We start from the raw sequence: 13,972 nt of genomic DNA, 5'->3' as shown, positions 1-13,972 counted from the left end.
ATGATGAAGATTTGCTGTTCTCTCCTCCTCTTAAGTTTGCTCAGTGGGCAACTCAATGCCAACCCTGGACTCAAAGTGAGGATCACCCAGAAGGGGTTGGAATACGGTATGTGTCATGTTTTCAGGATCTGGTGGTGGTATTGCATTGAATCCTGGTATGACAGACATCCTGGGAAGCAATGGCAATGGAAGGAAATGACCTGATCACAGGCTACAAAGAAAAGGAAAGTTTAAGAGCACAATATAGTACATACAGTAAGCTGCTCAACAGCATTGTACATCATATCAAGGTTCATTTGATTTCAGATATTGAATCAATAAGTTCAACTCTTGCCATGACTAGGAGTGAGATCTGAAATACCACTCCTGGGTCTCCAATGAGATACCCTCTTCTTTCTGACTCTGTGTCCATCCCATCTCCTAAGCCAGAAGAACATAACTATAAACTCCCAGGCAGTATCAAGGCAACTGAACTGACCACTGTTTTTCTGTAGCCAAGGAAGTTGGGCTGGAAATCCTGAAGCAGAATATGGAGAAGGAGCATTTCCCTGATTTGACTGGCTACGAGAAATTTGGGCTTGGTAATGTCAAATACAACATCTCAAGGTAAGTATTCTCTCTGGGGACAAATTGTGTTTGACTGAAATTTGAATCTTGTTTTGTGCTCACCCTGACTCATGAAATACCAACTTTTCCTTTTCTCCCCCTTATCTCCCTCATGTGCTAGGATACACATCACTGCTATTGAATTCCCCAGTGCTTCCATCTCCCTCATACCTGGGACTGGGATAAAACTGGTGATTGGAAATGCTTCTCTAACCATCGATATGAACTGGAACATAAGGACCTGGATGTTGTATGTACAGCCTCATGTGTCCTGGGATTTTTCTTTATGTGGAATATAAAGATAAAAATGCAAAGTTTAGTTTTTCTTGTGACCTTTTCATGGTGAAGTTGCTCTTTAACAGCCAGTAGCAGTAACCCAGGACTACAGACTGGTCTTTCTCAACAGGTCTGCTGGTGGGAGACAACCTCTGCCCCCTCATAAGCACTGATAAAGAGCCCATGGCTGAGAAGCACCTCTGCAAATAGTAAAGGATCAATGCTCTAGCCAAATGCTGTCTTATCCAGCCTGCCAGCTAATGACACATTTAGAAAAAATGTAGTTCAGTGGATCACAGTCCAGCATAATAAATCCTCCCAGTACAGCTACACAGTTAGAAACCCTGTGCTATGCGTCCAAGAGATACAGTTCAAAAGCTGATAGAAAATGGACAAGCAAATGGCAATATCCTTAGAGCAGCTTCCATGGTTTCCTAGCCCCAGGCTGTTTCAAAGGAAAGAAATCACTCCTCCTCTCACATTGCCTATATTGCTAAACTGACTGAATTACATCAGTCTCTGGTCTGCACTTCTGGCCTTTCTGCTGTCGGGGACAAGCAGGGCTGTCTGCTTGCAAGGGGAGGGGACCCAGGAGCTGAGGGCAATGGCATGGCAGGAGGGGCAGTGCCCTCACTGGCAAGTACCCAAGACAGGCAAGCAGAGCAGTTTGGTGGCAGCGAAGAGGCAGGTCTGAGGCAAAGCCAGGAAGTCAAGCCAGCAAAGCACATCAAGATTAACTAAGTACAATGTTGTACCTACAACATAGCTTGAGCAAAGACCAGAGCTCCAAATGCAGCTCATAAACCAAGGATAGAGACCACCAGTGAGGCTCTTGACAGCTCTTTCTCACAACCAAGTTATGAACAACTTGATCCAAAATAACACAGCTTCACCATACCGGAGCTGGTCTTGAGCATGGGCCGCCAAACCCCTGGGAAGGGTGGGGAAAAGGGCACGGAGCCCACTGGGGCAACCCAGGCCCTGACATGGGTCATCGACCCTCCTCAGACACCAATAGATTAGATTCCAGTACAGCTCTCTTGCCCTATCTTACATCAGGCATATCCCAGTTCCCTCTGCTGTGGATGCAGGTCTGGTAACCGGAACAAATTACTTTACAATAGTGAATTATCTGCTTTCCCAAACCCATCATTCTCCAAAACTCCTAGCTGGAAATCTGTGTAGAATACTTGATTCTTTGCAGACATATTAGAATCTATTTTTGTTATGAGCAATGCGATAAAAAGTATTCAGATAAACAGCTTGATCTTCAGAGAACAGAAAAGAGTCCATTTAAGAATTCATTGAGTCTTGAATGTTCATTAAAAATAGTTTTTTTCAGTTATTTCTTTATTTTTACTTTATGCAGCAAAGACAGTGGAAGAAGCACAGTGTACATTTCAAAGGTGTTTGTTACTGCCATCTTTTCAACACCCCCAGATAATACAGGTCATACATCAATATCACTTACCAGCTGCCGGACAACTTCTGGTGATATAGTCATCAAGTTGAATGGAAAAAGTGGGTAAGTGGAAGAGATTTGTATATACTCTGGGAGAAAATAACTGTCAATGAATGGCACAAAGACAACTTCACAAAATAGGGCAACTATGTTGGCATCTATAGGCACCACAAGTCAGAATCAGGGCCCTGATGTTAAAATGCCCAAATTTGCCCACTGTCCTTGTATTTGTGCACACTGTCCCTTGAGCAGAGGATAAATATAGCAGTTTCGGTCAGATCAAACAATCCCTTGTGCTTCTTTAGCACCCACTTCTTTCCAAACACTGCTCTACTCTTCAACTCTAGGTTGAAGTTACATGCTTGTTCTATGCTTTAAGTACTCCTTAGCACTCACAGTGCTATCAAAACTGAACAGAACCAGACTGCTGTCTGCTGTGCCTCTGGTTCCAACCCTGTGCAACATTATTTCATTGTTTTCTTGTTGTTCTCTCACTGTCTGAATACAACTCTTGTTGCCTGGTTTTAGGTTTTGGCTTTTGTTTGCCTGTGTGTTTTCACTTGTATTGGAAGTTCCTAATGCAGAAACTACTTATTTATTCTGTATTTGTACATACATGATGGTGGTAATATGAAGAATTCCTTATTCATAAAGACGAATCTACCCAGGCTAATTACTGAGATGCCTAGTGGTGAAATTACCTCCCTTTAAATGGTGGCTCTCTGATAGTTGTTGCATTTCAGAAAGCTCCCTTGCATACTAGAATATCACACTCAGAGGCCACTAAATTCGTGTTCTGCAGAGATACCTGAATTCCTGTTAATGACTGCGGTACTTGACCCATGAATTGCTTTCTTCTTTTCCTCTAGCTTTCTGCATAACTTCTTTATCAAGTATCTGAAGAAACCCATTCACAGGAGCTTGGTCACTAATGTAAGCCTTTCAAATTGTGTAGGGGACGGGTTATGATAAAGAACATGACTTTCATTTTTCACACTTTCACATAAGGAATATGACTTTCACAAGTCAGTGCTGTGCACTTGGCAAAGGAAGAACTAGAAAAATAATACATTCCTATTCTGGTCTGATCAGCACAGTCACCAGTTTGCCAGCCAGAAATGCTTCCAGAAAAAGTGCCAAGTTTATGGCCAAGATATTGACTCCTCCGCAGCTAGGTTCAACCAAGACAGCAGTAGGGCCAGAAAATGCAGTTGTTTTCCCATTCCAGTGCAGAATAAGTCTCTGCCTGCGTACCTACATGTATCCTGGGTTTGGGTAATTTTTATACTCAGCAGACAAAACATATATTGGGTGATGCACAGAGCAGGTGTAGTACATCACCTGATAGTGTGATGTATTTAAACTTGTTCTGATGACAACCTGCCCAGGGCCTCTGAGAGGAGACAGAGCTTGAGATGGCTGTGGTTCTGCCCCAGGACAGGGATCTCTCCTGTGAGACTAACGTCAGACTAACTCTGGCTCCTCCTTGCGCTATTTAAGGCTGTAGTTTTGTCACCCCCATCAGGCTGCCTTTGGCAACTTCCCACTTTCTTGCCTAAGGCAACTCTGACATAGGGGATGTTTATGTTGCACCGCGTAAAAACCTTGGGGAGCCAGTTAGCTGAAGAAAAGCTAGTTTAGGTGTTTTGACAAACGAATGCTGCAATGTGATTTGCTAGCACACAGGTAAGAAGTGCTTACAGGTCCACACTAATAACTTGAGTGTGCTTTTGTGCAGTCATGTCCCAACATCAGATCTGGAATCCAGTTGATAGATGAAGACCTCCGATCACTGAACGGTGAGTAACTAGTGATACCTTTTCCTTTTGCTTTCTCTCTCCTGTTCAGTGAAATTCTGCAGTTTCCTTAACAGCCACTGGTCAGCAAAGCCTCCAGCAGAGGTATTAGACCCCACATTCTGTCTGCTCCCTTGCTTACAGGACCACAGTTAAATAAAGGGAGTGGTACTTGGACAAGCAAGGGTATTTCTGAGAAGCTAAGGATGTGGGCATGATTCTCAGCTTGTGAACGTGGCAGCATGCACCCTTGTTATGAGAAATGCCACTTAGAGACCATGCAGCTCTGATGTGAAGGCAGTTTCCCCTTCCCTCCCATGCTCTGAGTCCTCATGCACAAATAGCACTTTACAAACTGAAGCCCGCTCCCCTAGCCTGCCTGGAAACTTAAGTCTGTCTTGCCAATTTTTCAAAATTGCCAAAGGTAAAATGAAAAAACTCCTTTGCAAAAAACCTTCTCACTTTAACCATTTTGGGTGAGATTTGCAAGAGTTTAAGGCACCTAAAGTGTTGGGCAGATACCATGTGCAAAACCCAAGTACCTAAGCAGATCAGGTACCCGCCTTTTCTGGGAAGGTATTTGCAAGTTAGAGGCACTTGGGATGGTCTCAGGACTGCTTGACAAGAAATCCCAACACCTCCTTATGCCTGAAGCACTGGCATGGCCATTTCCTTTTTTTGGTTTGACCAAATTTACTTTTCCACGATAAGAAAACATCAGAAAAACACAAGAAGGTGCTTTAAAAAAGGTGACAGTTGAAGCATCAAGCCTTAGGTCAGAATGCATGTTAAGAGGTCCCTGGTTGTGTTTTTCCCTATCCTTTGGAACAACTTGTGTCATTCTCCTTCAGGAACTGACTTAGTTTTAAGTGTACATGATTTTTTTTCTGTGCTTTTTGTAATATTGTGTATTTTCCTTTATCTACCACCCTTACAGTCCTAATGCCGATTGATGATTTGGCTGAAGTCGACTACTCCTTAAATAGCTTGCCAGCAGTATTCCAACCATTCATTGACCTGGACTTAAAGGTAATTGCCTGTAGTGCTGTTTGCCAAGACTGCAGTGTTTTTTATTATTTTGATCCACTTTCCAAGATGAACATGATTTCTCTTCTGAATATTAGGACCCAGTATCTGAGAAGACAGGCATTTCAAAGCACTACTGCATTTGTTTTCATAATAATTTTTTAAAAATCCTGTTGTAAAATGAACTATTAGTCTTATGAGGAGCAGCTGGGGGAACTGGGTTTGTTTAGCCTGGAGAAGAGGAGGCTGAGGGGAGACCTTATCGCTCTCTACAACTACCTGACAGGAGAGTGTAGTGAGGTGGGGGTCGGCCTCTTCTCCCAGGTAACAGACGATGGGACAAGAGGAAATGGTCTCAAGTTGTACCAGAGGAGGTTTAGGTTGAACATTAGGAAATTTTTTTCACCAAAAGGGTTGTTAAGCACTGGAACAGGCTGCCCAGGGAAGTGGTGGAGTCCCCATCCCTGGAGGTATTTAAAAGCCATGTAGATGTGGTGCTTAGGGACATGGGTTAGTGGTGGGATGGCAATGCTAGGTTAACAGTTGGACTTGATGATCTTAAACATCTTTTCCAACCTGAACGATTCTATGATTTAAAAGCCACATCTTTTTAAATTGCTGTTGAGTTGGTTTTGGTTATAGCAAATAGAGAGCAATAAAAGTTGACTAAGCAAGTTAGAAGAAAAAAGAGAAAGGGAAAGGAGAGAAAGGGAAAGGTGTTCAACTTCATCCTTCTCTCGCTGTTAATATCTCAGACTTCTTTGTTCAGTCAGTCAGGGGAAGATTTCTACACATTGCACTAACTAGATGCATCTGCTGTCAGATGAGAGAGGAAAAGACTATAGGAGCAAGAATTAAGCACCTTGAATGGGAAGACAGGTGACCCTTGAAAAAGCATGGGAGCCCAAGGAGCGCTGCGAAGTTTGAAGGCCTGAAAGTTTATTTCAAATAAAGGAAAAAATCTCCTTATGTGTTGAAACTAAACTCAGACTAGTTCCTATTTCTAAAATTACTTGATTGTCATTCTGTGTAAGGTGATTTGGTTGAGCATAGTTAGCATCATCATAGTATCTAAGATCCTTAATTAAGTTTAAGATGCTTTGTGCTAGGTGCTCTACAAAGGAAGTATGCAAAGACAGTCTTGTCACAGATTAAATTAAGTATAAACAAGAGACAACAAGGAAATAAGAGTGGCGGGAACACAAAGGAACAAAGCCAGTATCAGTCAGTATGGCAGACACTGGTCTTGGCACACCAGCTCTGCAGCTGCTGTCAAGCTCTTCTGGATATTGTGGCAACTAGATTTTAAGCAAGGACTTGAGGTAGACTAAAGAAGTAGTGTCACGGCTGTTTACAAGAGCTACTCTCCCACATAAGATGCAACATGGGGGAAAAATACAAAGCGAGTGACTGTTTAAATCCAGCAAGTCATTGGCAAAGTGACTCAGCACTTTGTAAGCATTTTGGTAGTCCTTAAAAGGCAACGTAACATTAAGAGATTTATGGGGAGGAGTTGAGAAAATAAAAACACACAGAATACATTTGAGATGAAACATAAGGCGGAAACTAATGAAGGATAAAAAAAATTTAACCTCTGCATACCTTCCTCACTTTAAATCAGTTTTACCTTTTTGTTTAATCTGATGCATTTGGAAGTATGAGGTCTGCAAGCCTTGCCTAATATCATGCGTAGTGCGAAAGACAACATAGGTGGTTTTAGGATTGTCTGACATAGCCTTCCTTTCTCTCATTGGCATTCTTTTGTCTTGGTAACTTGTACCAACTTGCTTCTGGGTAGAATAAGGTACTGATTTTGACCAAGAAAGACCTCTGCTTTTAGACATCCATTTTGTAATTGAGACCATTGGATAGCTGTAGGCAGCAGTTCTCAGATTTAAATTCCTGGAGATAGGGAAAGGAGAAAGTAAGGCTTTTCAGTAAGGACCCTTAGTCATACTCCTCATGCAATATGTAGACCCTTAATTTAGAGGCTTTGTTTTCTGAGGTGGTAGGCTGTCTTCAGTAGGTGATCAGCATCTCAAAAGAGAGATCTCAGGTGCCATCTGTGAAGGTGTCCAATCTCCAGAAATTGTCTTCACCACCTGCTTGAAAGCCCCAAGGCTTCAGAGTATCCTACAAAGCCTATGTACTCACTTACACAGCAAATGAGTAGCCTGAACAAGGGAAAGGAAAGTAGCATTAATTGTCTGCAGTCACATTAAAGTCATATTTTGACACTGATATTTTAAATTTTTTTTTTGTCTCTGCCATTACCTTTCAGGGGATAGTCTATCCAGCTGGAAACTATTCTGACCTTCCCTATGTGGCAGCTCCCTTCACTGTCCCAGACCAAAGCGACTCCATGCTCTACCTTGCCTTCTCTGAGTATTTCTTTCAGACCTCCTCATTTGCTTACTACACTGCAGGGGCCTTCAACATCACCATTGCAGAGGAGGTGAGTAGGGGACAGAGGAATGGGGCCAGAGTGGCTCAGGTCATCCAAGATGGGGCTTTGACCTGCCAGTTGTCAATATTTTGCCATATAAAGCTGCTAATTGGCCTGCAAAGTCCGGAGACAGTAGATAATAAATACAAGGATACTGTTATGCTCTTTTATTTATGCTCTATATAGATGCCTCAGGTCACAGGGGTGCCAAGTTCCACTAAGCAAGGTACCAAATACTGGCAACTTTGCTACAAAACAGAAGGGTTTTGTCAACCTGAGGCACAGACATGGACAAAGGATCTACCCTAGGGAATTTAGCAGCCTCAGTGGATGTTTTCTGAGGGGTCTTCACAGACTGAAAGTACTACAGGGGCCATGGAAGCAAACCACATGTAAAAGTACCATAGCTGTGGCTTGGAGGCTGGCAGACATGGCTAGCCTGTCTCTAGGAGGTCCAGTAAGTCCCCAAACCTATAGATTGCAGCCCAAACTATAATGATATTAAGCATTTGCTTTCCCAGGAAGTATTTTGCCATGTATTACTGGGGATCAGCTTTAAGTATACTTAGTTCCTTAAGACTATTTCTGAGAACAAAAGGTACAGAATCAAAAGTTCATTGAAATGATGGTAATAATGCATTTAAACAAAAGCCGACCATGAAGGTCAAATCTGGTAAACTCTTATCTTTTTTTTCCTTTTTTTTTTTCTCCAGACTTGCAGCTATTTTAATATAAGCACAGAGATATTTGGCAGTATCATCCCTGAGGTGAGTATCGTTACTTCCACAAACTCTTAGGGAACCACACGGTGTGTGGCATCAGACACCTCATTACTGGTGTATCCCAAAGGCTTGTAGGGCCAGCAGGGCTCCTGTGCTGGAGAAGCAGGCCCACGTATGCCTCGTAACAGCAAAGCAGATGGGCTTTGTCACCTCTCACCCCCACAGTGAGTTGAATGACTTGCACTGTTACCAAACTTGGCCCGTAATCTTGCACATAGAACTTTACTCTGGGCACTGTGCCCCAGCCACAGCTGTTCCCACCTAAAACCAGCTCTAGGCAGGAAAAAGCTTCCAGTCATGAGTCCTGCTTTGAGAGGCTGCTGAGAAGGCCTCAGCTCAGAAATAACACCCTTCTCGTGCCCAAACCTGCGTAATTGTCTTTGCTTCAGTGCTAGCCTGTGACTGACAAGCAGAAAGGAATCCAGTACAGACCTGGTAAGGTACTATAGTGGCCACGAGCAGGAAACCAAGCTAAGAGATGGGCAGGGAACATTACATCTATGGAACAGACAAGGCAGATGTGCAGGATTTCCATTTATTTTAGGCAGAGGAGATGAATATAACAGGACAGAGAATATAAGCATGCATGGCTTCCACCAGCCTTCTCAGACAGAATGGGAATCTAAAAATGAGTATAAGAGACCCCAGGCCATGAATGCTGAGGTTGGATGAAATCAAATTTGTGATTCAAAGAACTTCACATCCTTGTTTGCTTCCCAGATGATATTAAGTTCCTCCCTCAGAAATCTAAGAATGCTCCGAGGGCAGTCATCATACGGTCTTCTCCATAAAATGCCATGAGCATTGATGCTAATATTCCACCCCCTCTGTTCTAAGTAATGAATCTGGTGAGCCTATTCGCTCTTCAGGCAATGGACAGCGTGAGGCTCCTCCGAGGACAGTCCAGAGGAGGAACCTGTCTCATGAGATGGGTGAATCTCAAAGTGAATGACTCCTGAGCTCTTTTATTGTGTGACTTAAACATTACATTCACATTCCATTCCTTTCCTATGTTCACAAACAAGTATTTAATTTCCCTCAAAGTGATATAGAAAAAATCATATTCCTAGAGTGGAAGGAACTTTTCGCTGCATTCCTGATGTGGCCAATACTGTTAATTTATCACCACACAAAACTACTTCCTGCTTGCTTGAAAGAATCTGATGTTAGCAGCTGTCCTTAACCTCCTCTTAAGGAACTACTTCAAAATGATTGCTTCAAGAATGAGAAAATGCAGTATTCTGATCTGTTCTACAAGAAAAGTGGTTTTCTATCTTTTTTTTTTGCATCTTCAAACCTTACAGGTAGCCAAATATTCAGTTACACCCTACCCAGTGATGTTGAAGCTAATGGCTACTGAAATACCTACTGTCAGCTTAGAGCAGGACTCCTTCACGGTAGAAATTCAGGGCTCCATGGAGGTGTTTGCTGTTCTGCCAGACTCAACCACCCAGTCATTGTTCACAATGAACATAGTAAGTACAACAAACACGGTGACGTTTCACTTGGGGTTAAATATGTTTGCTCATTCCTTCTGTTAAACAAAGTGCCAGATTTCTAGTACTGAAACATGCAAATTCCCCTTAGTCACAGGTGGTGCCTATGTGGCCTCACTTAACTTATCGGACATTTCTATGGCAAAGAATATTTTCCTATAGAGGGACAAAAATCCAAACATATAGCGACTCTGATTAACCAAAGTTTTGTTCTCTGGAATGACAGTTCTGCAGGCATAAGTCATGCCTCTTGGCAACTTGCTCATTTAACTGAAAATCTCTTTGATTAGTGAAAACTCATTACCCACATTTCAGCTCTCATCACTGCCATTCAGATAAGCAGACATTTACTCTGTGCAGCCTTGCATAGGCCTTGGGCTAGGAAGAAAGTTGCACCTACATGAAACAGCTTCTGTACATAGCTGGGAAGATGGTATTTCTGTATTTGTGACTAATTCACAGCAAGGGTCCTGTTTTTTTCTGTCTGGTAACCCATGGTTTCTTTCTTCTGCAGGCAGCCAACACCAGCATTGCTCTGAATATATTTGACCAGAAATTGATGGGCTCACTGTGTTTGAACAGGTATTTCAACCTGGGATGGGAAGGATTTCCAGCCATTTAAAGGGTTAGCAATCCCAACATTAGCAGTTTAGGCACATGATCAGATAACCATAATTTAATGAATGTGTTTCCCTGGTGAGTTTGTCTACATTAGATTATCTAATTCTCTATGTGGCTGTACTTGTACAGTTTAGAGGAGTCAGGAAGCTTCTCTGTGACAACTGCCACAGTCCCCAAGGGGCTGCCCCCCAGCTGTGGATTGCTGCAGGGCAGTGGTCTCATTGGACTTCTCTGCTCCTGGCATCTACTCTCCCCTCTGAACAAGATCAACAGAGTGTGCAGGGCAATTGTGTTGGCCATGAATCATCTGAGAGCTCCCCTTGTTCCTTTCCAGCTGGCAAGATGCAACTGCTCTCTAGCCCACCTGTGCCACTAGGGAAGTGCAGAGGGGTCCAGGACACGGTAAAGAATCTGGATCCCTGAAGTTCTCCTATGCTGGTATTCTTAGGGCAGAGATTCTCCAGCTAAGGCACTCCCAAGGGTCAGAAAACTGGAGACCAGAGGCTTGGGCATTTAGACATCTAACATGTCACATTTTACAGAGAGACACTCTGTATACTGGGACCTCATAGCTGGGAATTGGGATGCCGATTTCACAGAAGCCCCTCGGGAAGACAGCTGTAGGGTTAAGAATATGCAGGGTTCGTCGGGGCACAGAGATGTTAAGAATTTATGGAGGATAGTGCGGTTAGCATTTTTTGCAGCAACATTTAGAGACAAATCTAGAGTGTGCTGAGAGCTGGGATGCTGGCTCTGTGGAAATTCAGAAATCATGTCTTGAATACATGTTTGGATACTTGAATATGCACTGAATAAATATGTGAATTTGGAAGCAGAGACATTAGCAACACCACCATCAGCAGCAGTACCATACGATGAACAGATTTTTTCTTCTCACCCTAGTAAGGCTCACATCAAAGCATTATGTAGGTGTACCAAAATCCTTGCAAAATATCTGAGAGCCTTGCAAGTCCTTGATGCTAGTGCTGGTAAAGTCAATTGTCAGTACAATTTCCAAAATACAGCACAGAGGGAGAAGCACACTCACATTGCTGGCTACAGCCCTCCTAGCATACTCTTTTGCATGCATGTTCAGCAATGCCCTAAAAAAATCACCTCTTTCTTGACGAGGCAGTATACATTGTGTATATTTTGCTTCCGAAGTCTCTTTACAGATGTTTCTTAAGGCCTGGAGCTCTACAGCAGTGACTGCACATGGCTAGAATGACGTGTGTTTATCCTTTCTAGTGACTCATCTTGTTTCACTTCTTTTTCTCAGGCTCCAATTCTCCCTGGCCCATTCCAATGTTGGCTTTTTCGAGGTAAGCGGATAGTTTAAGCACATAGGAAAAGCAAACCAGGAATATCAGTGGTATCAAGGCTAAAGAGTAAGCAGCTAAATTTTATTTGTATTTCTAAATCATTTGGCTTCATTCCTGGGTGGCTCTTTTCCTGTCTTTTGGCAGCCACCTCTCTGCTGTGGACTTAAAAGTATATTCTTTGGGGCAAGTTCGTGCTCCGAAAATGAGATATTCCGTGGTTCCCCTGACTGGTGTATCTTATTTCATCAGCAAGCAGCGAGAGATCTCAAATCATAAGGGTGAAATGCACAGTGGTAATCTGAACTGTAGCAGCAGACGGAGCAGTGTGCTGTCTAAGCCCTCACATGCACGACCGTGGCAGAGGCACTCCATGTGGTGCACTGGTGCTCATCACAGATGCTCAGAATTACAGCAGGGAACAGACCCAAAACACTTGTCTCAGATGCCTGAAATAGTGCAGTTGTAGGCTTACAGGGGAAAACCCTGCCTCCGCAGAGAGTCATTTAATTCTGAGTATAATCAATCAGTTCTGAGTAGCTGAGGAGAAAGAATTAAAACTGTTCTGGTCCTGCTTTCCTATTGGCGATAAATTATCTCACAAATAAAGGAAACAGACTGTTTTAAATGAAAAAGTTGTCCCAGCATGATGAAAGCCATTTGCATTTTGCATCTCACTTCCTTCGTGTCATTCCAAAGACTTAAGATCCAAAGTTCACTTGAGCTTATGACTCTTTTGGGCCAAAAGAGAGCTGAAAGTTGAACATGATCCTACTAACTCCATCCAGGATTAGGGCATGACAGTTCTACCACTATCAGGAAGAGATGTCTAACTCAGTTTTCTTGTCTGTGCCAGATCTCTCTTCTTGAGAACATCCTGTCTTACATTTTACAGACTGAAGTAATTCCATCAGCTAATGGTAAGGCTGTATTTCACAGCATCAGCAAAAAGCTTCCAGCAGAGTGGGTGATTCTAGGAATTTCTACTGACTTTCTGCTTAAGTTTCCAGCTCCCATCAGCTTGAGTGGAAAATTACCATCAGCCAGTAAGCACTGGAAGAGGGAGACTGACCTGTAGGGGTGTAAGTGTGCCCCCTCACTGGCACTGTTCTGCAAAAAGGGAAAAAAGGGCTTGGAAACTCATAATTCATCTGCCTTCACCTCACTCAAGGTGGCCATGATGCATCAGTGAGAAGCATGTCTCTCTAGCCTGCACACCTGCCTGAGGCCACTGGGTGTGAGGTGTATTCCTCTTTTAGACCAGCGCAGGGCCTTTGCCTCTCATAAATCTTATTTAAGGACATGGAGGGAGACATAGCTTTCTGCCAGCCCTCTGTACCGGGATGAACTTTGCCTCCCTTAATTAACGGAGACAAATGGGAAGAAGTTCTAATGATGCTAGGGCTGTATTGACAATCCCCCAGGTCACTAGGGACAAATCACTGAGTATGTAATGTGTTAGAACACGAAACGCCTTGGGTTGGCTGCAACACTCTGCCAAGAGAAAAGCATCTGTAATTCTTTTGCCCCTTTGGTAAATGAGCATCGTCTCTACCTCCCAGGGTTGCTTGTGAAGTCTAAGAGGTTAACTGTTGTAAATGACCTAGAAATCTCTATATAAATAAGATTGTTGAAGGCCAGGTATTTATTATCTTTCCAATGCAAACCTAAATCATTGTGTTTCTCTTTTTTTTTTTTTTTTTTTTTTTAAGCTAAACTGTCAAAAGGATTCCCTCTTCCCAATCTGGCCAATGTTACCCTGACAAGACCTCATATTACAATTGTACAGGTGAGATCTTGACACTTATGAAAGGTTATCCCTCTTTTTTTTTTTTCCTTTTTTTTGGCTAGACATTTATTCACCTTCTGTTTGCACAAGAAACTTGCTGGAATTGAGCTAGTTAGGCAGTAAAGCGCCCTGGGTTTAAAATGAGATCTATAATAATGGTACATTAGAAACAAATTTATCTTTCTTTGAGAGGAAAAGTTAAAACTGAATACATAACTGTGGAGTGATTCAATGCACAGATTGCTCAGCCTTACAAGTTGCAATTCAGCGTGAAAACAGGTCTCCCTTTAACATTTTGTTCAAGTTTGGCCAAGCAAATCAAATTAGTTATCGCTATCCATATAATCCTGCTG

At 42.8% G+C, this 13,972-nt stretch overlaps 1 protein-coding gene across 1 annotated transcript in view; it reads left to right on the top strand.

Moving 5' to 3' along the window:
- Positions 1 to 13,972, top strand: part of BPIFC (BPI fold containing family C) — a 14,983-nt gene continuing 1,011 nt past the window's right edge. The window contains exons 1-14 of the mRNA XM_009647798.1: positions 1 to 106; positions 495 to 606; positions 728 to 856; positions 2,252 to 2,407; positions 3,214 to 3,277; positions 4,083 to 4,143; positions 5,078 to 5,169; positions 7,448 to 7,621; positions 8,326 to 8,379; positions 9,699 to 9,869; positions 10,405 to 10,472; positions 11,791 to 11,833; positions 12,687 to 12,750; positions 13,543 to 13,619. Of these exons, the coding sequence (XP_009646093.1) occupies positions 1 to 106; positions 495 to 606; positions 728 to 856; positions 2,252 to 2,407; positions 3,214 to 3,277; positions 4,083 to 4,143; positions 5,078 to 5,169; positions 7,448 to 7,621; positions 8,326 to 8,379; positions 9,699 to 9,869; positions 10,405 to 10,472; positions 11,791 to 11,833; positions 12,687 to 12,750; positions 13,543 to 13,619 (1,371 nt within the window). The remainder of the gene's footprint in view (positions 107 to 494; positions 607 to 727; positions 857 to 2,251; positions 2,408 to 3,213; positions 3,278 to 4,082; positions 4,144 to 5,077; positions 5,170 to 7,447; positions 7,622 to 8,325; positions 8,380 to 9,698; positions 9,870 to 10,404; positions 10,473 to 11,790; positions 11,834 to 12,686; positions 12,751 to 13,542; positions 13,620 to 13,972) is intronic.

Source organism: Egretta garzetta, unplaced genomic scaffold, assembly GCF_000687185.1.
Source record: "Egretta garzetta isolate BGI_Z169 unplaced genomic scaffold, ASM68718v1 scaffold51, whole genome shotgun sequence".
Taxonomy (NCBI): domain Eukaryota; kingdom Metazoa; phylum Chordata; class Aves; order Pelecaniformes; family Ardeidae; genus Egretta; species Egretta garzetta.
This window is presented reverse-complemented; position numbering and strand designations above follow the sequence as displayed.